The sequence below is a fragment of the Hyperoodon ampullatus genome, assembly GCF_949752795.1.
Source record: "Hyperoodon ampullatus genome assembly, chromosome: 3".
Taxonomy (NCBI): Eukaryota; Metazoa; Chordata; class Mammalia; order Artiodactyla; family Ziphiidae; genus Hyperoodon; species Hyperoodon ampullatus.
Genome location: NC_136916.1, coordinates 111,403,970 through 111,430,459, shown reverse-complemented (window position 1 = coordinate 111,430,459; position 26,490 = coordinate 111,403,970). Strand labels below are relative to the sequence as shown.

Here is a 26,490-nt window from a genome sequence, read left to right as displayed (position 1 = left end):
TTATTTTAGGCATTAAAATAGAGACCTCATATAAAATGCTTAGCACCCAACTAGGCATATATATCCTATTAATATGTACATTGGTTGTAGAGATCAATTGAAAAGTTGTGATAGATCATCAGATAACACACTGTGATGTGAAAACAGAGGGCTTTTTGCCATAGGCTTCATTATTAACAGCCATTATAAGATTTTAAGTTGCATTTTAAATAGATACTCCTCTAAAATATCTTTTACAAATTCATCCTCAATACTTGATCCTGTTTGCATTTTGGTAAAATTTATCTCATTCTACAATGAACAGAGATTTCTTCCTGGGATAAAATGATCAAGAGTTTCCAGGTACTCTGCACACTAAGCATCCTGCCCAGAATAGCATATTAGGTGGTTTTGAGGACACATGTTAACTCACATTTGCAAATGGCATGACTGGCATTCCAAGTCAAGCTCAAGCTGACTAGATTACTTCTTCTTTTATGACCAACAGCTCTAGGTTTCTGCTATTGCCTAATATATTGGGTTGACATGCATTTGTTCAAAATTTTAATGTAAAATGAAAAATAAAATAGGATCATTTAATGAATGAAATATCTTAGTATGTGTAGCAGCAGCTTTTATTTGGAGACCCTATGTTCGCCAATAAAATAAGTCATCCCCAGAGAGTCTCTCTTCACCTGTTCTAAAGATAGTCAGAAAACTAGCAGACTCACTGTGCACGTTGGTTCCTGAACCCACGGAGGAACCCTTGGGAATAACGGGCATGAGGGCATGCCGGATCGCCATCTCCCACATCCTGGCCACGTCTGCACCAATGCCGCTGGTGAGGACACTGCTACTTGGTGGTGGGCTGGAGGGATTGACCACATTTTCTCCCACATAATACACGACATTTGCTGTAGTGATCTCAAAACAGTGAGGATTGGCCCCGCTAGGGATTAAAGCTGATGGTTTTGCTTGTTCCAGAGATAAAATTTCTGATAAAGGAATTTCCTGTGGAAGAAAGAGTGTGTTAAACACAGTTTATCAAAACTATGTAAACTTTCAAATAAAATTCATGCCAGGGACATGTGAGAAACGGCATTACAATCAGCCATCAAATGGTTTCATAAGACACAGAATATTACTAAGAAGAATACAAAAATACCTTTAGTAGGGGAAAATTGATCATCTCCTTTCTACAGAAAAATTCAAGTGACTTTTTTACTATGTTCATGTGGTAAGAATAAGTATGAATATGAATAATAATTTTGAACCTGCATCAAAATCTAAGACTTACAATGTAAATGATAATTTTTATAACGGTGAGGTAAAATCACGACCCTTTTGAAATGCATTTGGGTATGCGCAGCTGTTTTTAAATTTCAACTATTCTTTAAGGCACTGAATGAATCATATAATTTGATTTGATAGATGTTAATATAATAATATAGCCACATGAATAGTTTTAATGAGAAAAACCACAGAGAGTGGTTTTAAAAGTAGTTGCTTTTTGTTTGTTTTGTTTTGTTTTTAACTTACATCTGCTTAGTTTTTTCTTGAGTTAAGTATAAAATCCCAGTTAATCAACTCATTAAATTGACGGTGAAGGCAGGACACTTGAACTACATTAACAGGATTTAAAAAGTGGTTGGTCTTTTAGTAGCTCTCTGGTAATCCCACACGCGCACACACACACATACACAAATTTGTACAGTACTCTGGATATAGGATTTCCCCCCATAATCTTATATAATGTGCTATTCACAATCTGCAGTATTTTGAAAACTATATAAATTGGACATGACCAAATTAGAGATGTCTGATAAACTCTTATAAAGTACTTGGGAACTTCAGCTCTAGTCCTGAAAAGATCAATTTTAAACTATAAAAAAGGAAAATTCAATATAAAATCACAAGACTTAACGGACATCTTTGAAAAAAAAAATCGAATTGCAATTCAGTTTTCTACTTTTTCAAATATGACCGAGAGAAAAAGAAGTACAAGTAGTTATGTCTGCATTTTTAAAAAAAACTATTAACTGAGTGGACTTGGGGAAGAAAAAAAAAACTATACAGTATTATTGCACTCCACGAATATGCAGAATTCCAAAATGTGCCAGCACCGAAAAACTGCCTTGCGTTGAGGTTTTCCAAGAGGTACAACGAGCCTGCCAAGAAAGCATCTGGTCTGTGCTAACAGCTTGCTGTCTTCAGTACAGGGCTTCATAATGTCAGTCATGCTGCTCTTGCAAAAATCCCTTAATGTAGAAGAGTATTCAGTGCTGATAGGTGGGGCTATGATCGATGGTGTGGGATTGAATCCATATGCACACTGAGCTTCATTTCATCGTCAAGAATTTGAACAAGCTGCTGCATGGATGGAAGGTGACCAGATTCCAGCTTAGACCACACAGGTACATCATTCAAATTTATCTCAAATGCACCTGTTAACATACACTGGTTCTCAATCATGTTGCTCAAGAAGACCATCATGCATGCATAGACCTTATTTTCTTGGCCTCACTGCCAGATGCTAGGAGCTTGCATGCCAAACAAAGCAAAAGGATCCTTGCCAACAATTATTAAGCCTAATGAATAGGCTAGCTTGAAGACCGACAGGAAAGATGCTATGTGTCTATATATTGGTTGAGGGAGGTAATTCTCTCCTTCAATGAGGATGCCTGGGTACCGCTGGCTAACAACCCGCGTGTACTCCTAAAACACCCACCTATAACCTCAGAAAACACAAATCTCGAACTTGAGCAGCGGCCCCGTGGCGTACTGCATCTTTAATCTCTTGCCAGGCATGCCGCCCAGGTTGGCCAAGGCATCGCTCTGGACCACCACCAACGCCGCCACCAGGAGAAGTAGCAGAAGCCTCATCTTAAAACAAGACAGCCATTTCGGCCGCCCTCAGACTCTAAAAGTAGTTGCTTTTAAGAGAATATAGATACTAAAAAAATTGATCACCACATTGTGTTCCAGGAGGTATAGAGTGACTAAGAAATAATAACTTTTAAAACAATTTTTTAATTGAAAAGTTAACGAGGTCTCCTTTGTCTGTTAGATCTGTGTAAAGGGGCCATGGAGAATGACACCAACTATGCCTGAGCCTGCATTAATCTTGAAGGAGCAAGTATATACTGTCTTCAGTATGAATTTCTTTTGGAACCGTGTTTTACTGGGTGATAAGGTTATGTGACACCTGTATTATTTCATGTAGAGAGACAGAATGAAAATAGCTGACAAACTTTTTTCTAGAGGAAAGTGTTCCTTCTGAATATTGACAATACATGGAGAAATCATATAATGTTTCTTAACCCCCAGTGATGTACTGCAAGGCTACAGATGCAAAACAAAACAAAGAAAGTTGGATAGAACAGATTTTAGGAATTTACTTTTCGCTAATCTTCTGTGACCTTGAATTTTCCAGTTAAATCACACATCTCTGCTAAAATAGTCAGTTAAGCTTCTTCTCTCCCCCTCCCCCTCCTGCCCCACCATCACATGGGGCCAGAAGCATTCCACAGTGATATCTGAAATTCACAGATGACTAACAGGGGGTCACAACCTGATTCCCCCCAAATGTGTAAACTACAGAGAAGAAAAAATATCCCTGGGAGCAAGCTCCAAAAGAGTCATGTCTGTTGGATGTATTTTGTATTTCTGATAATCTACATTCCCATGAGAAAGAAAGAGGGGGTGTGAAACTTCAGTCAAGGAAAGAGCCACCCTTACCTTGTAGTACCTGCTTCCTGTGTCATTTTGAAAGAGGGTAATACACTTGCTATCCAATCTCCAATAGTGCCGTTTCCGCTGAAACAGAAGTTGGATTTAGTATCTTTTAAAAACTTAAAAAATATCCAAGATAGATAAAAATCAAAACATTTTCCCACTGGGGACATAAGATTCGATGGTGGAAAGTGCATGGGCTTTGGACTAGGAAGACTAACACTCAATTTCAAGACTCTAGAAGGTGACTACTCAGCAAATGTGTGGTGAGTTTCTGTGTCTACATCCGAGAGTTATGAATAATAAAGGAGATGATGTATTAGCACCCAAGCAGTGCCTGGCACTTACTGCATGTATAGTAAATAGAAAACTCCATTTTAAAATTTATTTGATGGCTTGAAGAGCTAAAAGTGTATTTGTAGCTGTAATAAAATACAAAGGCTAAATAGGAGATATAATATTTATATATTCTTATTATTTTAGAACATAAGGCATGCCATGCTGATCCAGCCAGGTATTCTGGCTTCCATTAGAGATGGAAGAGCTCTGACTGTTACAGCAGAACTAAAGAATGTTCTGTAGGATGGCAAGGTTGACTCCATGGCATCAACTTAACAACATCAGGAGAGTGCATCAATAACTCGATTCTCTCTTAAGCTCACTGCAGATCTAAACTTCTATGATTTGGTGATCAGGTCCTTGTGTGTCTGTATGTGTGTATGTGTTTCTTCTTTTTAGACCAAAACACCCTAATACTATTCTTGGTCTCTTCCACAACCTATCTTAGACCAGTCAAATACACAAAATGTGCTTCAAATATTTTACCATGTCTAGGAAGGACTGTATAGTATTCAGTTGAGTCCTACAGTAAGTCATGTAAATCTCCCTCCAGAAGAGAAGGCTGAGATTATAGCTAGAGCGATTAGGTTATAGATGTCCATTTATCTAAAGAAATGATAGGAATCCTATAGCTAGGGGGTGATGAGGAAAACACTACCAATAGCTGAGAAAGAAGCTTAGCACTAAATGTCAATTAGCTTAACTGAAACATACTCAAATTTTTTTCTCTCTTACACACATGCACAAACTCATTCATCAACTATTAGGAAAATAAGTAATGAACTACTCAGACTATATGAAAAAATTAAAATGTGTTGTCTTTTATCTAATAAAATATAGGATTCCTGTATTTCTGAATAGGTCAGTTTTTTAAGTGAACACCTAAGTATCTAAGAAATATATAATAGTTATCATTGTTTCTTCTCTTCCTAAAATGCAGTGCTTTAAAAAAAAAAAACCTGAATCACAGAGGAGTGCTCTGAAAGCAAGCCTGTAAAATGACAGGCAAGACATTCAAGTTCTTTGGAAAGCATCTCAAGTAATGGAGGGAAATGAGTTTGTTTCCCTGAGATTGCTGTCTACACTTTTCTCTAACTCAGTTGTCAGCTCAACTACTTGGGACACTCAGAGACTGTGAACGTGCTCCCCCAGTCCGGTGCCCTGCCTGTACTGAGGTTTGCTCCTGGTAACCCAGACATCCCACAGTCTTGACAGGGCATTAGCAGCTCCTCTAATTAAAGCTCACAAGACAAGAGAAAATTTCTTGCTGTGGATCTTACCAGTGTGTCCTTGCTGGTGTAGTGGACCATCCACCCTTCTTTCATCACGGTGCTGCTTTTCCTCTTCGTGTGTTTGACAGACTGCACTACTCTCATGAGTGGGATATTGTTGCTTGTTGATGGACTTGAAAAGTCAAAATATTTTAGGGAAGAAATGTTTTTAGATACAGATCTTCTTTTCCTGCATAAAACCTTATTTCAGCTATTTCAAAGTGAAAGTCAAAAAAAAATTTCATATCCCATTTTTAGTGAACGGTACTGCCAGAGTACCATAGTTCAGAATCTGGATGACTCTGAAGAGTGATAGTCGCTTTATATGTACACCTTAACAATTCCGAGGGAGGATAATAAGCACCTCTGTTTTCAGGCTGAACTGCATGGTGCTCAGTTTTGGGGTGAACATGGGGTAGATTACAGTTTTAGTGTACTGAGGCCACAGTATTCAGAATCACACATCAACGCTTATTTGCTTGCTACATATTACAGCCATAATATTAATCATTTAGAGATAATATCAGTTACTGTGAATTTCAGTCTCTCTCTGGATAATTTCACAAAAATTAGAATCTGCTGTTGAAACTGTCTTTTAAACAACTATTGCTCATGGAATTATGCCCATCCTTCGTGTCTTTCTTTCTCTGTCTTTTCTGTCTCTGTGTCTTCCTCTCTCCTTCACTGCCCCCAACCACAGGCCCCCCTGCCCACACCAACCTTTTGATACTGAAGAAATGTACACCTTTGAAAGACAGTGGGGTCATAAGACTAATATTTTCCAGTATTTAAAAAATATTTCTCATGCTATTGAATGGAATAAAATCCAATTATTTTATTGCTCTCCTCTCATGAACAATTTCAGTCAGTCAATGAATATGGTATTTGTAAAATGGACACAAAAGTCTGAATACACTTTATAACATAAATCAGAGGTTTGGAAACTATTTTTGTAAAGAGCCAGGTAATACATATTTCAGGCTTTGCAGAATACTTAACTTTGTCATTGTGGTGCAAAAGCAGCCATAGCCATAGCTATGAATGGGCCTGGCTATGTTCCAATAAAACTTTATTACAAAACAGGCAGCAGCCTGATTCGGCCATAGTGTGCTGACCACTAATATAAAAAAGGGGATCAGCTACAAATCAGAAAGTACAGATAATTAGATGACAAATATGAAACTCCACACACTTCTGAAATAAATCAAGAACAGTAAGGTCCAGACGTATGTGATATTTGTAATAGGGGCCAGCTATAAAAATAGATGGTGTCCGCTGAGGTTGATCCCTGACCTCTGTATGTGCACACAGAGCTTTTTTTTTTTAATGTCTTTATTGAAGTATAATTGCTTTACAATGGTGTGTTAGTTTCTGCTTTATAACAAAGTGAATCAGCTATACATATATACATATATCCCCTTATCTCCTCCCTCTTGCATCTCCCTCCCACCCTCCCTATCCCACCCCTCTAGGTGGTCACAAAGCACTGAGCTGATTTCCCTGTGCTATGCGGCTGCTTCCCACTAGCTATCTATTTTACATTTGGTAGTGTATATATGTCCATGCCACGCTCTCACTTTGTCCCACCTTACCCTTACACAATGAGCTTTGAATAAATATTAACTTAGTAGTAAATTTGTCATTTGCACATACGTGTAACCTTCACATGCAAAAGAAAATGGGTCAAAGAATGAGGCAATACCAGGAAAGGATGCAAACTACATTTCTCCAAGTGAATCCCGACCTCTTAATTCCAAAGTTAGGAGTCTCCTCCATAGTACACAGCTCATTTATAAACAAATTATAGACATACCTCAGAGATATTGCAGGTTTGGTTCCAGATCACAGAGATAAAGCAAATATGGCAATAAAGCGAGTCACATGAATTTTTTGGTTTCCCAGTATATATATAAGTTATGTTTATACTATACCATGGTCTACTAAGTGTGTAACAGCATTATGCTTAAAAAAACCAATGTATCTACCTTAATTAAAAATTAGTTTATTGGGCCTCCCTGGTGGCGCAGTGGTTGAGAGTCCGCTTGCCGATGCAGGGGATACGGGTTCGTGCCCCGGTCTGGGAGGATCCCATATGCCGCGGAGCGGCTGGGCCCGTGAGCCATGGCTGCTGAGCCTGCGCGTCCGGAGCCTGTGCTCCGCAACGGGAGAGGCCACAACGGTGAGAGGCCCGCGTACCACAAAAAAAAAAAAAAAAAAAAAAAAAAAAAAAAAAAAAAAAAAAAAATTAGTTTATTGCTTTAAAAAATGCTAACCATCACCTCAGCCTTCAGGGGAGATATAATTTTTTTGCTGGTGGAGAGTTTTGCCTTGCTGTTGACGGCTGTGGACTGATGCGGATGGTGTTGGCTGAAGGCTGGTATGACTGTGGCAATATCTTAAAATAGGACAACAATAAAGTCTGCAGCATCGATTGACTCTTCCTTTCATGAATGATTCTCTGTAGCACGCAATGCTGTTTTATAGCATTTTACCCACAGAACTTCTTTCAAAATTGGAGTCAATCCTCTCGAACTCTGCTACTGCTTTATCAACTAAATGTATGTAATATCCTAAATTCTTTGTTGTCATTTCAACAAACTTCACAGAATCTTCACCAGGAGTAGATTCCATCTCAGGAAACCACTTCCTCTGCTCAACCCTTAAAGTTTTATCATGACATTGCAGTCACATCTTCAGACTCCACTTCTAATTTTAGTTCTCATCCTATTTCCACCACCTCAGCAGTTACTTTCTCCACTGCAGTCTTGAACCACTCAAAGTCATCCATGAGGTTTGGAAACAACTTCTTCCAAACTCCTGTTAATGTTGATATTTTGACCTCTTCCCATTAATCATGAATGTTCTTAATGGCATCTAGAATGGTGAATCCTTTCCAGAAGGTTTTCAGTTGACTTTGCCCAGATCCATCAGAAGAACAGCCATCTATCTATGGCAGTGATAACATTACAAAATGTATCTCTTAAATAATAAGACGTGAAAGTTGAAATGACTCCTTGATCCATGGGCTGCAAAATGGATGTTGTATTAGCAGGCATGAAAACAACATGAATCTCATTGTCCATCTCTGTCAGAGCTCTTGGGTGACCAGGTGCATTGTCAGTGAGCAGTAGCATTTTGAAAGGAATATTTTTTTCTGAGCAATAAGTCTCAACAGTGGGCTTAAAATATTCAGTAAACTATGTTGTAAACAGATATGCTGTCATTCAGGCTTTGTTGTTCCATCTACAGAGCATAAGTAGAGTGGATTTGGCATAATTCTTAAGGGCCCTAAGATTTTCAGAATGGTAAATTAGCATTGGTTTCAACTTAACCAGTTGCAGAGTCAGCCTGTTCTTTGAAGCTTTGAAGCCAGGCATCGTCTTCTCTCTAGCTGTAAAAGTCCTAGATGGCACTGTCTTCCAATATAAGGCTGTTTCATCTACATTGCAAATGTGATGTTTAGTGTAGCCATCCTCATTTATTATTTAGCTAGATCTTCTGGTAACTTGCTGAAGCTTCTATATCAGCACTTAATGCTTCCCCCCCTTGTACTTTTATGCTATGGAGATGGTTTATTTCTTAAACACCTTGTGAATCAATCTCTACTAGCTTCAAACTTTTGTCCTGCAGCTTCCTCACCTTCCTCAGCTTTCACAGAATTGAAAAGAGTTAGGATCTTGGTCTGGATTAGGCTTTGCCTTAAGGGAATGTTGTGGCTGGTTTGACCTTCTATCAAGACCATTGAAACTTTTTCCTTCAGCAATAATGTTGTTTTGCTTTCTTATTATTCATGTGTTTGCTGAAGTAGCACTTTTAATTCTATGAAGAACTTTTACTTTGCATTGACAACTTGGCTGACTGTTTAGCTCAAGAGGCCTAGCTTTTGGCCCATCTCAGCTTTCGACATGCTTTCCTCACTAATCTTAGTTACTGCCAGCTTTTTATTTAAAGTGAGAGACGTGTGACTCTTCCTTTCACTTGAACACTGAGAGGCCATTGTAGGGTTATTAAGTGGCCTAATTTCAATACTGTTGTATCTCAGGGAATAGAGAGGCCTGAGGAAGTGGAGAGAGACTGGAGAACGGCTGGTTGGTGGGGCAGTCAGAACACACACACCATTTATCGATTAAGTATACTGTATTATACTGGCATGGTTTGTGGTGTCCCAAAACAATTACAATAGTAACCTCAAAGACTGCTAAACACAGATTACCCTAACTAATATAATAATAAGGAAAAAAGTTTGAAATCTTGTAAGAATTACCAAAATGTGACAGAGAGACACAAAGTGAGCAAATGCTGTGGAAAAAATGGCACTGATAGATGAACACTACCCTAGGTTGCCACAAACCTTCAATTTGTAAAAAAAATGGAATACCTGTGAAGTTCAATAAGGCAATAAAACGAGGTATGCCTGTGAATGCGCACTTTAAGTTTCTTCTATAACAGATTAAAATATCACAGAGCTTTAAAAAGTACATACCACCTGGGGTTCCCCTGTTTGACCAAGGCTGGGGTTGCAGCCCTTACCTGATGGTTCTGTTGGAGTCCTCGTGGTCTGGGTCTGGATCCTGCATCTCCCCACTGTCGTTCTGGCACTCTGCCATGACCATCTCAGCATCTTGGACCATTGCCTCTTCCATGTCATCCATGAGCCCACTGTTTCTTTCACTGTCATTGTCATCGCTCCCTTCTTCCATGACTACATCAGACTCTGCCCCAGGGCTAAGCAAATCTAAAAAATTGTTTTGTGCCCATGAAGATAAGCCTGGAATCCTGGAGCCAGGACTTAAGAGAAAGTTAGGCAATCCTAAAGCAAATCAACTGGAAGCCCTAAAAATATAGTTATGTGAAGAATTTTTCTTTTCTTTCACTTTCCTTTTAAATTTTAGTTCATAGTCACCTGAATGAATGAGAGGATGAATATATAATTTTACGAGCAGATGCTCGTTTTTTGTGCCCCTAAGCCTAAAAGCATGAAAAGTCATGGGAAGCCTTGGAAGGAAGCCAAGAGTGAGACAGAAACAAAGTGCTAGGAAGCAAAGTGATACCAGGCACCAGTGAAGAGGATACGAATCTTATTTCAGTAGTACAGCCCTGGTGGGAAAAAGAAATATATGGGAGGATGTGGGAAACTTCGACATGCAAGAACACTCAAGGTCACTGATTCTTGATATTCCAGTAAATTTTAAAATCATGGATTCTAATATATGGTCACATAAGCCTAAGATATTTGATATTCTAAGTAATAGTGAATCCTGTCATTATATAGCTGATGGTAATGTAGTAAATTATAATTACTTACTAAGGCAAAGTACTTACTTTAAAGTTAGAAAACAGATTGATCAGAGACCCTAGCCTGCCAAGCTTGGAAAATGCACATTTTTCCAGATTTTTCTGACTGTATGGAAAAATGCAATTTCAAATTAATCAACATAACATAAACTACACTGTTTCCCTTTGGTTCTAGTTATCAAGTACACATTGACATTTCCTGGGCCTGAACAAAATCAATACCATATGCCACAGAAAGTGGGAAGATAGCCAAGCTTTTGATTTTGGCAACTAATTCATGCATCTTGAAGCCAGAAACTACTATGGGAATGTTTTCCTAGAGAGCTTTCTCTTCTCCTTCTAGAGAAGAAAGTTGGAGAACATACATAATCACTTGTTCTTCAGGATTTTAGCAACAGAAATACTCAACCTGTTTCTCTGGTCTTTTATCACCAGTTTTCTTCCCAGAGGAATCAGCAAACTGATAACAGACTGAAAATATAACACAGTCTACTATCTATGGAAAAGGTCAGCCTGGGACACTAAGTCAAATATTTTGGTCAGAATCCATCAGGAATTCTACGAGGGAAGAAAATGAGAGCTGTTCCTTTAGGACATAGCGTTTTTCTTAGAATTCCTTCAATCTTAATTTATACAATTAAAGTTTTCCCAAAGGAATATTCCCCAATATAGAAAAGGATATGTAGTTTTTAATTGTCTAAATTAAAGTTCCTTTTATTATTATTAAAGATGCAGGTTAACAAGCACATACATAATGAGAATAGTAAGTGGGTGGAGGAAGAAAGTTGTAACTATTTCCCGGTAGGTCAATTTCTGTGATTCTTCCCTTCCTTGACAGACAGGGAAGAAAAGTTAACTTCTCTCTCAATGCTGGGAATGAAAAGGATGGAGCACGAGACTGACAGCTATAACTGGGAGGCATTCCAACAATTTCTACGTTTCTGAATGAAGTAGAATAGGTGTAGAAAAATAAGAGAGCTGGGGAAGAAATCCTGGATACCCAAGTTTTCAGTACTAGCTGGTTCACCATGTAAAAATCAAGAAAATCTCTGATCTTTATCACAACGCAATGATGGGTGCTTTTTAACAGTAAAGTAGGACAGAGGCCGTAATTTACTTTGGTCTGGGTCATGAGTATCTGAATGGAAAAAATTAAAAGTAAAAAAATCCTGCTAAGTCCTAACTGACACATGCCTTAAGAGGGAAAAGAAGCATAGACGTGACAGCTGACCTTTTACCTACCTCCGTTAATGGTCACTTCGCCAAGGCAGTTGTTGGGTACTTTTGGTGCACAACGTTTATGACAGTTGAATCTGCAATCTAATCACAATCATTTTAAAAGAAAACAAATCAAAAGCAAGCATGCATCAGAAAGAGAAGGTGTGGGAAAAATAGTCATTTCAAATAGGTGAGGCTCAAACTTCGGTGGTTGACAAATACGTGGTAGCAAGATCGTCCTTACCTTTGCACTGCAGGCCCTGCCTGAAGAGCCCCTTGAGAAGCTTCTTGCAGTACTGGCACACAGTGGGCCGGGTGTAGGAGTGGATGACGAAAGTGTGCGGCACTTTAACTTTGGACAGCAAGATCTTGTCGAGCTGGATGGGTCGTCCAATGTATGACTGGGAATTCGACCTCTTCTCTCGACCAATGAATGACTCTGATGGTGACTTTTGCTATATGTTTGAAAAACAATAAAGGACAATAAGATATAAGAGACTCTCTGATTTATATATTTATATTTTTTTATTTTCATTTTTATTTATTTTATTTTCCAACAAAAGGTCTCACATATTCATTATTGAGCTAAAGCACTAGTGCAGAAATACTGACACAAAGAGAAAAATCATTTTCCCAATAAAGCATATCCAGCTGTTATATAGTAGTGATGTTCTCAGAGTGATATGGTAAGATGCAAGTGACCCTGACACAGCATAATATATTTGTGTGTTTTTAAATTGCCTTTTATTTTACTATTGTATTTAGTGGTTTGATCCTTAAGAATGTGAGAGGAATAAACTAAGACTATGTTTCTGTTCATTAATGTAATTTATTTCCACTTAATTTCTTTCTTGAGTTACTTTGTTTTTATAGTATGAAAAGAAGAGAATTGGAGATCAGACTATTTGAACCTCATTTCTAGGACTTTCAAATAATTTGCAGTTTTTCAATTTCATTAGTTTAATACAGAAATATAAAGTTGAAAGCAAACCAAAAAATCGTTCTTAATCCCACTCCATATATTACTTCATTGACATTTTCTAAAGTTTTACATATAGGAAATGCAAGCAGTTCAGGAAGTTAGAAAATGAAAAGTAAATTCCCCCAATCTGTCCAATCTAGTACTTCATCTGAACAGGGCCTACAACTTCTTTGGATTCCCTCCAAGAAAAAAATGAATATAATTTAAAGTTACTCCTCAACCATAAAAGTAAAGGGTTAAAATTATACTATCATTTATATAATTGAAAAACATAGTGACTACTGGATTATATAAGACACACAAATATTAATGTTTCGGTTACAATTATATCTCTGTGCACTCTTGTCTCTCATTTTGTAATTAATCAGCCCAGTACATAGATTAAAAAAAATAAATGAAGTGAAGTAAGTCATAAAGAGAAAAAAAAATCGTATATTAACGCATATATGTGGAATCTGAAAAAGTTGGTATAGACAATCTTATTTATAAAGCAGAAACAGAGACACAGACACAGAGAACAAACATATGGATACCAAGGGGGAAAGGGGAGATGGGATGAATGGGGAGATTGGGATTGACATATATACACTATTGTATATAGTATCATATATACACTATTGATACTATGTGTAAAATAGATAACTAATGAGAACCTACTGTATAGCTCAGGGAACTCTACTCAATGCTCTGTGATGACCTAAATGAGAAGGAAGTCAAAAAAACAGGGGATATATGTGTATGTATAGCTGAGTCACTTTGCTGTACAGTAGAAACTAACACAATATTGTAAGGCAACTATATTCCAATAAACTTTTTTAAAAAATAAAATAAAATAAATTTAACTGTGTTTACAATGTTTTTGAACAATTTCATGGTATCTCTTGATATCATGGAAATGTACTTGGGAATCATCAGGAAAAATAATTATTGGAATAAAAGAACTGAATTACCTTTTAATAGTTATTATAATTATATATCTCATTTATTAAGCACTTAACTTAGTATTAACTCTTAATAATCACTGTGTTAGGCACCTTACAAGACAGGCCTTGTGATCTATAGTTGAGGCATCTAAGCTCATAAAGTTTAAATATACTCTTTTGGGTCAAATGCTAGTAAACAGTGGAGCCAAAACATGAACCTACACTTGTCTGCTTCTAGAGCCCTTGTATTATCACATTACTCAGTTAATTTCTAATTTGAAATAATTACCGATGAGAAACAAATCATATTTACAGACAATTTCTATCCTTTTCAATGCCTATCTGCATCAAAAGGTAATACCATTTATTATCAAATGGGAAATTTTTGATTTGCAGATTCACCAGCTGCAATAAAAAGAAATTTGAGATGAGGTTCTACTTAGGGATATTATGTCTACAGTTACATTTATAATTTCAATTCCATAAAATAAAACTACAAAGCGTAATTATTCTGGAAGGGCTCAACTCTTGCAGAGAGATCTAGGGCACTTGGAAAGATGAGCCAAAGGTTTGCCAAACCAGAATCATAAATATACTGAATAAATATCTTCAATGGAATTGAATATTACTGGAAAATAATTAAATTTGTAGGGTTAGGTCCCTGCTTTAACTATATTCAATGGGCCAGTTTTAAGCATACACTAAAATGAAAAGTGATATTTTTCCGTAGTTGGAAAGTTTCAACACTCAGAATAAAAGCTGACGTGATGTCACACTTTCTTAGCAGACTTAAAATGTTCTCAGATTTGGAAAATCATATGAAAAGTTGACCAAATCACCTTTCAGTTACTTTCCTCAATTTAAGAGACCTAATTCTTGGCTGTGTTAACAAAGCCAGTTTGATGAAGGACTACTCAGTATACCATGGGGCAAATTCACTTAGAAGAGCAAGAAGCAATCTGAATGTTTTCTTTTCATCCAACATGATAACATTCACATAAACACTGCCATAAACTACAAGAACCAGAATTATTCTTGAGAAGTCATTTCATTTATTACCTTCAAGGCAAGATTACATAAGGAAATTTAAAATGTTACATGAGTTTAGGGAAAAGAAATTGGCTGTTACTTTGTGGCCCAGAGTCCGTACTGCACATGTATTCAGGCAATGATGAGATTCACACAGCCACATGTGTCCTTGGCACAGAATAACAACTCACAAACTGCATAATTTATAGGGTCAAAAATTAAGACTTCAGGGGCTTCCCTGGTGGCGCAGTGGTTGAGAGTCCGCCTGCCGATGCAGGGGACAAGGGTTCGTGCCCCGGTCCGGGAAGATCCCACATGCCGCGGAGCGGCTGGGCCCGTGAGCCATGGCCGCTGAGCCTGCGCGTCCAGAGCCTGTGCTCCGCAACGGGAGAGGCCACAACAGCGAGAGGCCCGCGTACCGCAAAAAATAAATAAATAAATAAATAAATAAAATTAAGACCTCAATAGCATTTAAGATACAATAGCAACTTAAGATTTTCACAGCATTAATAAAGTGTCCTCTTGTCATTTATGACATTTTAAAATTAAAATCAACTAGTAACACAACCAGAAATACTTATCATTCCCCTTTCTTATAGTTCCAAATATAATCAATCATTTTCAATGTATAATCAATCAATCATTTTCTATTTCTAAATGAAAAAGTAAAGTTTTAAAATCTTGAGATGGGTACATGCATGTGGGAACTGATTTATTGCTGGAAGGAGACTGACTTTTTTAAGTTTACTAGATAAACACTTTGGGAAAGGGAAGTTTTGTCTGCAGAACTGTATTCTATGTTTTGGGAGTTTACACATATACATTTGCACGTGCTTTTCCCTGTCATGAAGCAAATCTAAGAGCTAAGACAAAAAGAGAAGACTGGGTCATTATGTGATGACTTCGTAAATGCTTATTGAGATATTTATCTATTCTTCAAACTGTGAAAAAAACCTTTTATTGATATATAACAGATTGTAAAACAAACAGAAAAATAAGATCCTGTGAAACAAGGCCATTGACCTGTAATATAAATTTATATTTATAATATCTATCTATATATCACTGTTTACATAAATGTTTAAAAACCATCATTTCTGGAATCCTGCCAATTATTCCTTCCAATAATATGAAAGCAAACTAAATGCTTCTAAGGATTTTCAGAATCAGTGATAGATTTTGGTTAATAATTCATATTCAGTTACTATTTTAAGAAAGTTACTAGTTGTAATTTCAATTTTTATGTGAAGTTTTATTTGAAGGTATATACACCAGAAATCCACAATTACAGTACTTTTGTTTGATGCATCAAGCTACAGAGTAGGCAAAAATTCAGAAATTAGTAATTTTAAATGAAACGGGATGGTTTAAAAAATCTCATTGATCTAAATCCAACTAGCTTGGACTTTAAGATAACTTCAATATGAAAGTAGACTTAGCAATTCAAAGGGTAATGTTGACTTAAATAACAGCTTTTATGGATGTTATGCATTATTATGCAAAGTAGAGATATGGTATCATTGTATTTCTTCATTAACTTCATTTTATTTTTTATTTATTTGTATATTTTTGTACTTAATTATGATGTGTATGGAACTTTACAGTTTTAAATAAAATCTTTCTTTAATTCTGGTAAAGAGAAAACTCTCTCTTACCCATCAACACTAGTTTTACTAGGTTAACTAAATGGTGTTTAAATTCATTTCCACTGTTACTTGCTGCTCCAGTTTGGCACTGTGTGTTTGGTGAACCTGGGCAATCTGCAGAATGAGTGTTTTTTTTTTTTTTTAAGGGAACAGGGAGGAAAGTTGAAATGTTTTGGAAAGGGAACAGCAACATTTTGTTTCATTCTGCTTCATTATTATGTGCAGAGCAAAAACTGGCTCAAAACTCTGAACAGCTATAAAATTCTCTTCTCTATAATTATGGTAGGCACTTGCAGGAGGATGTGCTTCTAAAAATTTACATTTTTACATTAGCCACTGGTCCTATGGATTGTTCTTTTCCTGAGTGGAGGAGTTTGGATCACAGTACAGGTGTGGAACTTTTGTGAGAACTGACATCACTGTACAATATGGTATTGGGATGGATTTATGCAAATGATTGGATTTGGCAAATTATAAATGATGAAAAGTATAAAGATCTCTTGTTCTCATTGTAAGAGGTATCATATCATAGATGAGAGAGAATATGAGAACAAAAAAATGATGAAAGCTGAATTTAAAGGCGGGATTAGATATTAAATAAAGTTTATACAGATTAAACTTTTTTTAAAAGACTGTGGTTTCCTGAAGTGTCTGTAACATCCTCATGCTAACAATATTTCATTTGAAATGACTGCCAAAGTTAAAACTATATGCACTGAACACCTACTTACAGAGGCAATGCGTCTTGCTTTTCTAGAGACTGAATTTGTTTTTTAACCTGGTATATTAAATTGATGACTCAGCAAGTTTGGAACCATCCCAGGAAATGACTGGTTAGATTACATTATGGAAACTCCAACTGCCAGCACATCTTTAAACATTCAACAGGACTCTGAAACAATTTCCCAACAAGGTATATTCCACTTCACAGTTCAAAATGAATTCTCTTCATTAGTTAAGCTAGAAAACAGAGGGGAAAAATTGCCCTTACTTGTGGTTTCTTGTTGTCATTTATGGGAAAATCAAACATAAGACTTCCTGAGAGATGAAAGTCACTGTATAAAAAGCAAGATTCAAATAAAAACTTCTCCAGTATTAAGATATTTATGTTTATTAACTAAAATCCATTTCACAGACCCATATTGGGGACTGGATTTGGGGTGACATAAACTCCCCTTGAATCAAAGAGAAATAGAAAAGTAGAGAACACTTTAGCGTACGTGTTGACATCACTTTTTGGACTCTTCATTTTTGGGACTCTTTTTGGTCTTAATCATTACACAATAAGCTCCTAAGGGAAGGACAACGTCTTAATCATGTTTGTCCTCTGTTAATGGAAAGAAGTGCCTGGTAAAGATAAGTAATAAGCATTGCTTGAACTAAACAAAAATGAATGTCTTCAAGCAATAAATGCATGCAAATAATGGATGAGACATTTCAATAGAGATGTTCAAAATATAGACTGTTAATATAAGCTTGTAAAAAAATTTAGTATTACATGCACTATAACACTGACACGCTTGCTCTACAGGGTTTCAATTTTAAGAGAGTACAATTGACTAAGGAATGTTTTCCACTGGAACTGTTCTCTGTACTTGTCTGCCTGCTCCTCATCCCTACTTGGCATCTCCAACATGAAAACAAAATCTGTCAGAACCCTTTTGCTCTGGAAAGAGGACAGGTGGCAAGCTCAAATATCAATAATACCTGTAGGCTTCTAATATTAATGGGTGTCAGGGATGCAATAGGGAATGGTGGAGACTACAGTAAATCAGAGAACACAGGCTCGGTTGAAAAGGGATGGATCAAAGACTGCTAATGGCTGTGAGTATGAAAGCCCTATGTTTCCAGACCTCTTAGTTTTGCAAAAGAAGCAGAAGATCTAGTTGCTTTATGAAATAACTCTATTTCTCAACATTAGCGACTCTGAAAAAATTCTGAAACGTTGTGCCAGTCAACTGATTTGGGGAATAAATCTGGTCATGGGGAGTCTGAGACCTCTGAACTAGATAACGACATAAAACACTTTCTATAACCTTTGTATGTGCCAGATTCTTTTCGTAGCACTTTACATTCATCAACTCATTTAAACCTCATGACCACCAGGTTTTTTAAAGATAAGGAAACTGAATCATAGAGAGATTACATCATTTGCCCAAGATGGCACAGCCCGTAGAAGCAGAACTATGAACTCAGGTATTCTTGTTCCAGATGATAATAATGATTCCTCTCTTTTTAGCCTCTCCCAGTTCTCACATCCCCTGGTTTTATGCTAATATAAAAATAGAAAGTATTTTCTTCCCTTCATTTAAGTCATGAAGGAAGAGTTCACAGGAAACAAGAAAAATCAAGTAATAGTATGTCCTACTTGCCAAAATGCAAAGTGAAAATATTGTGAACCCCTTAACCTTGACCTACAGAAGAGACTTTCAAGCAACTTGTCTGTGCCCAGAGGATAGCATCTGAGTCATGCATGTTTTCTAGAACATAATGATTAGCCTAATACACAGCCTCTATTGTATAAGTATCACTCAGTTGCCTGCTGACTTTCCTGTTCAGGTGCTGTTATGCTTAAAAGATACCAGCACAGCTATGTGAAACAGAGCCAACCAAACATTAATCTTTTATTCCAGAAGTTTTAAGATCTAGCATTTTTTGATTATCAAAGAACTGTGCAGAACAGCACCTTATAACAGTTTGCTCCTACTGCCATCCAGATGGATCTATCTAATTTAACAAGTGCCTACTGGGACAAATCCTACCTAAAGGCTCAAGTCAGATGCTACAGGACATACAAGGACCAGTAAATAACAGTCTCTGTGCCCAATGAGTTTACTATTCAATAGAATTCTGGACACAACATAACTGTTACTATCAACAACATGTGCTCTTCCCTTCTATAGGCATAGATGGTTCTGTCTCATTCTTCAGATTCCAGGTCATATATCACCTTCTCCAGGACGCCTCCAGATCACCTCACTTCCTGCCCACATCCCCTCCACTCTGTGGTACTCTCTGGCACATCATCATGTCCCCTCCAGAGCCATTACTGCAGAGCACAACTATCTTATTTACCTCTTTGTTTATTAGGTTTTTACTGTCTCTCTTCAGTAGAATATAAGTTCCATGAGAAGGGGAACTTGACAATTTTGTTCATCACTGTATCACCAACTTCTGGAATACTTCCTCACACAGAATAAGTGCCCATATGTATGAAGGTTCGAAGAAAAGATAAACCACTTCCATGATGGAGATAAAGGGGTCATTCAGAAAAGGAGTTTCCTGAAGAAGAGGCATTGGGTGTGGATCCTGAAGTGAATCTTGCCAAGCAATGACTATGTTGACTATTATTAGCAGTTAAAATTCTGTTTAGGACAACTCAGTCCTCCTAATCTTCAGACTGCCTAGAGATTTCTTTTATATGCTCTGAAACCTGTTTATCCCACTTGGAATGATTATCTAATGCCACCCATTGTCACTGCTAGTAAAACACTGCTGTGAATGCTTAGTCTGAGGCTATTTTACGAAGCAAAAAAGAAACAGTCGACTTCTGTCAACAACACTGAGATGAATATTTCACCTCAAACATGGGGAGTCCAGGATTTCCCAGCACAGAGCAGTTCTTGGGCAACAGACAAGTTTGAAGACCCCTGGGAATTGAGGTTCACATAGGAACACTCACGTTGCCATGCCCTGCAATTCGCTGAGTAGAGGGTAGGGTGTTTGGCGAGTTTTAAATTGTTCATTGCTATTCTGTTACAATTCTGATTCTACAGGCCTTGAACTACCTGCCAAGTGTGCCAGATAAATGAGTTTGGTTCCTCAGTTGGATACCCTAAATATGTAGCATAAATAAAATCTAATCAACACCTTTTCATAACAGTGAAAAGGCCTGCCACAGAGCAGAAATAAAAAAAAGTGTGCCCCCTGCTTAGTGGTGATGGATGCTGTTTTACAGTGGAGAATCCATTTTTAATGTCTGCAGCAATTTGTGAAAGATTTCATAGTAACAACATATATAATCTCTTATTAAAAATACATGGTGATCTGGATTTGCTGAGTGCTAAAGCAGTCTTGGAAGTTACATTAACTTTTATACTGCCTCACTCTTTTTAAGTAAACAGAAATGAAGGATAAAGGAACCTTACTATTTTCTTAAGCAACCCACCCTTTCCAGGGAAAGCACTAGACCCTTGGAGAACTATTACAAATGACATGCACTGTTCTTTCAAAATGTCAGTTACTTACATCTTACAAATCTCTGGATTCCTGGAGGAAAGGGGAGACATAATACAAGTACTGCCTCTCCTTATACTTGAAGGCAATGCAACCTTAACTCCACATGCTATACATTCATAAAATAAAAAAGCATTTCCGCTGAGGAAGAAAATAACTCTGCATGTCAACAAGTTGAGGGCTTCGACTGTCAGACTTGATCTCCATATAGAAAGTGAACTGGAAGGTAAGCAGATCATGTGGAAAATTCAAAAGTTATTTTAGGGACACGTATTCTCATAGTATTTGACCTTGACTGAATTGACAGGGGCCTGGCCTTGGTTTATGAGCTAATGGGAAAGCTGAATGAAATAATCTAGAAAGAGATTTTCCCATCGATTACTGCCTTGGAGCTTAGTAGTCATGATTGGTGAGGAATTTAAGGAGCAGAGACTTAAATTTGACAGGCCTGGCATGACATCAGATGGACACAGATAGCCACTTAGTAAATGCCTGTTACTGGTAACTGGGTGCGTGGGGGGTTGTTTTGCAACTTAAAGCAGAGAGCAATGTTTTGTGTCTTAAGTCATGGCAGTGCGGAGTGTTACGGAGGCCAAGGTACCTTCCTGATGTGAGTGCAGGCTCTTCAGGGACTTCACTAAAGATCCATTTGTCCCAAAGACCTGTATGTTTGTAACTGTGGACAAGTGGTATATGATGTACTCTTCCCCAGTGGAATTCATGAAGAACTCTCCAGCTGTGTTCGTATTTAGAATTCCACATCTGGAAGTCTATGTTCAGAACATGAAATAATAATGTACAGATGACAAGCCAGACAAATTGAATGAAATCAGGCAACAGCTGATTAATAGCACATCAAAGAAGGCCTCACACTCTTAATTTTACTGATGGGCTCCTTCCCGACAAACGTACCACTGCACGTACTCTTCTGCCTCTCAGGAGGTGGAAAAGTGCCAGTTAAATAGTTCTTGGATGTCTTTTCCTCACTGGAAGTATACACTGCCCAGGTTTGAATTTAGAGAACTAGTCTGTACAATCATCAAAAGAAATCTTGCAATATCTGGCTAATGTACTGGATGTCATGGTTCATGTTTAAATGGAAAAACGACTTCTTAATTCAGATGAATCACCAGGATTCCTGGAACTCCAGAACACAAGCATAACAATTAAAGTGTCTACCTCTAGATAGACTTTTGCTACTTTGGAAAATATCCTGGAAAATATTTATTTGGCCAGAAATTTCACCATAGTTTCATTAGAAATAACGTTTTCCCCCAATATTTGCCCATTTGAAAAGAATCTGCCTTAACTATTATAAAGTGTATCTGGATCATACCCAATTACAGATAGGTAATGCAACAGTGGTATTCTCTTGTCTTTACTTATTTATTAATGAACAGAAACAGTAACTGAATGAGTCATTTTGGGGGGAGGTTTTCTAGGAGAGTATGCAGCCAAGAGTTCCTTTTACTACAATACTTGTCTGAATTAAATGTGACGCAGGAAACTTTAAAAAAATCACAGTGGTTTATGGAAAAGTATTATTTAGAAAATACGCACCCTCACATAAAAAGTTAAACTGAATATTGTCCAAATTTTGTAAAAACTAAAGGATGTGAAGGGTAAACAGTCAAACATAGAGAAAGCTTTTGGAATGAGCAACTTATTTCCTAATAATATCTTACTGTAAGGCAGTCTGAATGCTAAGAATTACCAAGAAGACTAGTCTAGAAGAATTTAATTTCACCAAAAAAAAAAAAAAAATTCTCTCTAGAGCCTCTTAACTTCAAAGCAATAATAGTAAATGCTTCCTTAAAGACATTTAAAAATATTTAAAATAACTTCAGTAAAGTTCTTAAATTTAAAAAAAATTCCATAAGGCCTACTTAACTTAAAAAAATATTGTGTCATCAATTGTATCCTGTCGTTGCAAAGGACACCAGTGTCTTTAATTCTTCTTCATTTTCTACCTTGACTTCAGCTCGTTTACGTCAAAAGACTATTCTCTTGAATCATTTGAAAAGAATATTACGTTTAATCTGCCTACATTGATTTATTTTCAATAGTATTCGATGTATAGTAAGATAATGAGTGAAAATGTTTTCTCTGTATTAAAATATCAGTATGGGAAAAAGCCATCAAAAACACATGTAAAACTGAAAATATACGTCCATCACAGATTAACAGATAGAAGATTACTATCATAATATATATTCAATTAAAGACCTAAATGTAAGGCCAGACACTATAAAACTCTTAGAGGAAGACAAAGGCAGAACACTCTATGACATCAATCACAGCAAGATCTTTTTGGACCCACCTCCTAGAGAAATGGAAATAAAAACAAAAATAAACAAATAGGACCTAATGAAACTTCAAAGCTTTTGCACAGCAAAGAAAACCATAAACAAGACACAAAGACAACCATCAGAATGGGAGAAAATATTTGCAAATGAAGCAACTGACAAAGGATTAATCTCCAAAATTTACAAGCAGCTCATGCAGCTCAATAGCAAAAAAACAAACAACCCAATCCAAAAATGGGCAGAAGACCTAAACAGACATTTCTCCAAAGAAGACATACAGATTGACAACAAACACATGAAAGGATGCTCAACATCACTAATCATTAGAGAAATGCAAATCAAAACTACAATGAGATATCACCTCACACCAGTCAGAATGGCCATCATCAAAAAAATCTACAAACAATAAATTCTGGAGAGGGTGTGGAGAAAAGGGAACACTCTTGCACTGCTGGTGGGAATGTAAATTGATACAGCCACTAGGGAGAACAGTATGGAGGTTCCTTAAAAAACTAAAAATAGAACTACCATATGACCCAGCAATCCCACTACTGGGCATACACCCTCAGAAAACCATAACTCAAAAAAAGAGTCATGTACCACACTGTTCACTGCAGCACTATTTACAATAGCCAGGGCATGGAAGCAACCTAAGTGTCCATCGACAGATGAACGGATAAAGAAGATGTGGCACATACATGCAGTGGAATATTACTCAGCCATAAAAAGAAACGAAATTGAGTTATTTGTAGTGAGGTGGATGGACCTAGAGTCTGTCATACAGAGTGGAGTATGTCAGAAAGAGAAAAACAAATACTGTATGCTAACACATATATGTGAATCCAAAAAAAAAGGTTCTCAAGAACCTAGGGGCAGGACAGGAATAAAGATGCAGACATAGAGAATGGACTTGAGGACACAGGGAGGGGAAGGGTAAGCTGGGAATAAGTGAGAGAGTGGCATGGACTTACATATACTACCAAATGTAAAACAGATAGCTAGTGGGAAGCAGCTGCATAGCATAGGGAGATCAGCTCAGTGCTTTGTGACCACCTAGAGGGGTGGGATAGGGAGGGTGGGAGGGAGATGCAAGAGGGAGGAGATATGGTGACATATGTATACATATAGCTGATTCACTTTGTTATACAGCAGAAACTAACACAACATTGTAAAGCAATTATACTCCAATAAAGATGTTAAAATTTTTTTTAAGTTAAAAATATATATATATATATATATATTCAAAGCAACTCAATAGAGAAAGAGACAGGCAATTCACCATCGGTGAAATACAGATGTCCAATAAATATATGAAAAGTTGTTTTTCTTCTCCAGTAAAGAAATCATATTTAGGAATAGAAATTATTTTACCTATCTATCAAATTTGTGAAAAAAAAACCTTCTAAAATACTGATAAAATCGATTGTTGGGAAGACTATGAGGAAATGGAAACTCTCATACACTGCAGTCAGCGAAGTCATAAATCTAAACTTTTACATCCGTTTGAAGAACTAGTTGGCCAAAAAAAAGTGTATATTCTTTAGTCTACTTGGCTTCTAAGGATATAACCTACTGGATTCATTCGATAAATACTTACTGAGAAACCTACAAATATGTTTACAAGTGTGCAAAAAATGCAGACAAGGATGCCTATTTCCACATTGTTTAAAAAAACGGAACCAATCTAATCAATAGGGGAGATTAAGTAAATTAATATATATCATTGCAATGTAATACCAGAAAGCTTTTACAAAAACACATTTCTTTGTTTCCATAGTGTCCAATCCTGCAAGTCCATGAGGGCAGAGGATTGATCTACACTTGTATACTTTTGCATCCTTAAGTTACAAACCTGAAAATATAAACTCTGACTAGGACGTGCTGAACATGGAGCCATGACCAGGTTTCTCAAACAGTTCTGCAACTCACAAACTGTCATTAGAATATTTCTCTGAAATATTGGTCAAATTTTATGAATAATTATCTTCCAGGACATTATAAAGAAAAGAAGAAAAGTTTGTTACCTTTTCAACAAACCAGCTATAAACAACTTCAAGAACAACAGCTTATGCAGAAAATGCATCTTGTTTCCCTCAGGAGCTAATCCGTGGAGGCCTGGCTGCCTTTAAGTTGTACAACTTCCACAGAAAAGCAAACTACCCTTCAGTCCGCTTTTACACCATCTGCTCCGATTTCAGGGCAGGAGAGGGAAGTGGAAAACGCTTCCCGCCCTTTTTTGGCTTTATTCCCAAAGGATAATTTGAAGGGAAAGATACTAGTCCACATCTAAAATTATGTCTGGACTGCACTGTAAATTACAAAATTTAAATTTACAAGGATATCAAAAATTATACTGACCTAGCATTCACCCCAGACTTTTCTAAGTACGGCACATTTTGAACTAGGATAATTTTTCAAACATGGGAATTCACTATTATTGAAGCAGATCTCTTCATTTTACATCTTATTAATCAAGATATCTTGACTTGTTAATTTTCTTTAACCCAGAACATGTTCTGGTTGTGTTTTCATTTGCTTCCTATGTTAGAGTTACCTTAACAATACCATCTTAGAATGGACACTAACAATGGTATTTGAAATCTACTGTCTCATGAAAGAAAATAACAATATGTCAACTCTCAACTCACCAGAGGTACAGAAATAAGAAAAAGGAAACATTAACAAGTCAACTGGTCAAAACAAGTTATCACAAGAAGATCACTGTTGTATATCCTGCTTTAATGCTTGACTTTTCCATGTTTAGGTTATTAATTGCTTAAGATAGACAAAAGGCCAATTTTAGAGGGGGTCTTACTTAAAACCTTTATGAAGGAAATGTGTGTTTTCCCATATATAATTTCTTCTTGGATTGAGACCTTAATACATACACTAGTACCATCCTTTATAAAAGTAATTAAATAGACTGTAATACTACATTAAGGATTCAAAGCTCCTTTCTTGAAAAGTTGTACTCCTCTTCAGGCAGTCCTTGTTTTGTGCCTTATGGCGCCAACCAAAACTGCTGGATATCAGGATGGTGACCTCACTTGGCACGGTTCTATGGTACCTAGCACCAGGACACAGTTCCAGCATGCAGGCATTTCAGTTAATATGCTACCAGGTAAAGTGAGTGCTGACTGTGCTCTGTTCTATTCTCAACTGGCCTGCCCAGTTTCATAGAAAAGACACCAATGTTATGGAATCAAGTAATCTGAGGGCAAAATTTTATCTAATAAACCAACTATTGGTCTAATGCCTGCACTGCTCTTCGTCTTCTTGAAGACTGTGAAAACTTAAACAATAACACCAGGAAAAGACAACCACCACCACCACCACCACCCATGGGCTTTCTGCAGTTCAACAGGTGGGATTCTGAGCTAAATTATGACCTGAGTATTCTCATAGAGTCAATACAGATGACTGTCTGATGTTAATTTAATATTATAATGTTGGCTTGCAAAAGATGGTGAAGCACATTCCTAGGCAGAGTTAGTACCTACCTCAAAGCCAGGACTCACAGGAGACTGAAACATG

The 26,490-nt window shown here is 37.0% G+C and overlaps 1 protein-coding gene and 1 pseudogene across 3 annotated transcripts in view; both read right to left on the bottom strand.

The window, feature by feature from the left end:
- PRKD1 (protein kinase D1) overlaps positions 1 to 26,490 on the bottom strand; it is a gene marked incomplete at both ends in the record, with an annotated part of 167,343 nt that overhangs the window by 44,402 nt on the left and 96,451 nt on the right. The window contains 7 exons of one of the 2 annotated variants that reach the window (XM_079698832.1): positions 711 to 990; positions 3,718 to 3,795; positions 5,331 to 5,454; positions 9,852 to 10,056; positions 11,859 to 11,936; positions 12,079 to 12,289; positions 26,457 to 26,480. In XM_079698832.1, the coding sequence (XP_079554958.1) occupies positions 711 to 990; positions 3,718 to 3,795; positions 5,331 to 5,454; positions 9,852 to 10,056; positions 11,859 to 11,936; positions 12,079 to 12,289; positions 26,457 to 26,480 (1,000 nt within the window). The remainder of the gene's footprint in view (positions 1 to 710; positions 991 to 3,717; positions 3,796 to 5,330; positions 5,455 to 9,851; positions 10,057 to 11,858; positions 11,937 to 12,078; positions 12,290 to 26,456; positions 26,481 to 26,490) is intronic. The other variant, XM_079698833.1, reaches the window with a different exon arrangement.
- On the bottom strand, positions 2,275 to 2,862 carry LOC307049339 (thioredoxin reductase-like selenoprotein T; annotated as a pseudogene). Its single transcript has one exon. The product of its transcript is annotated as a thioredoxin reductase-like selenoprotein T (transcript).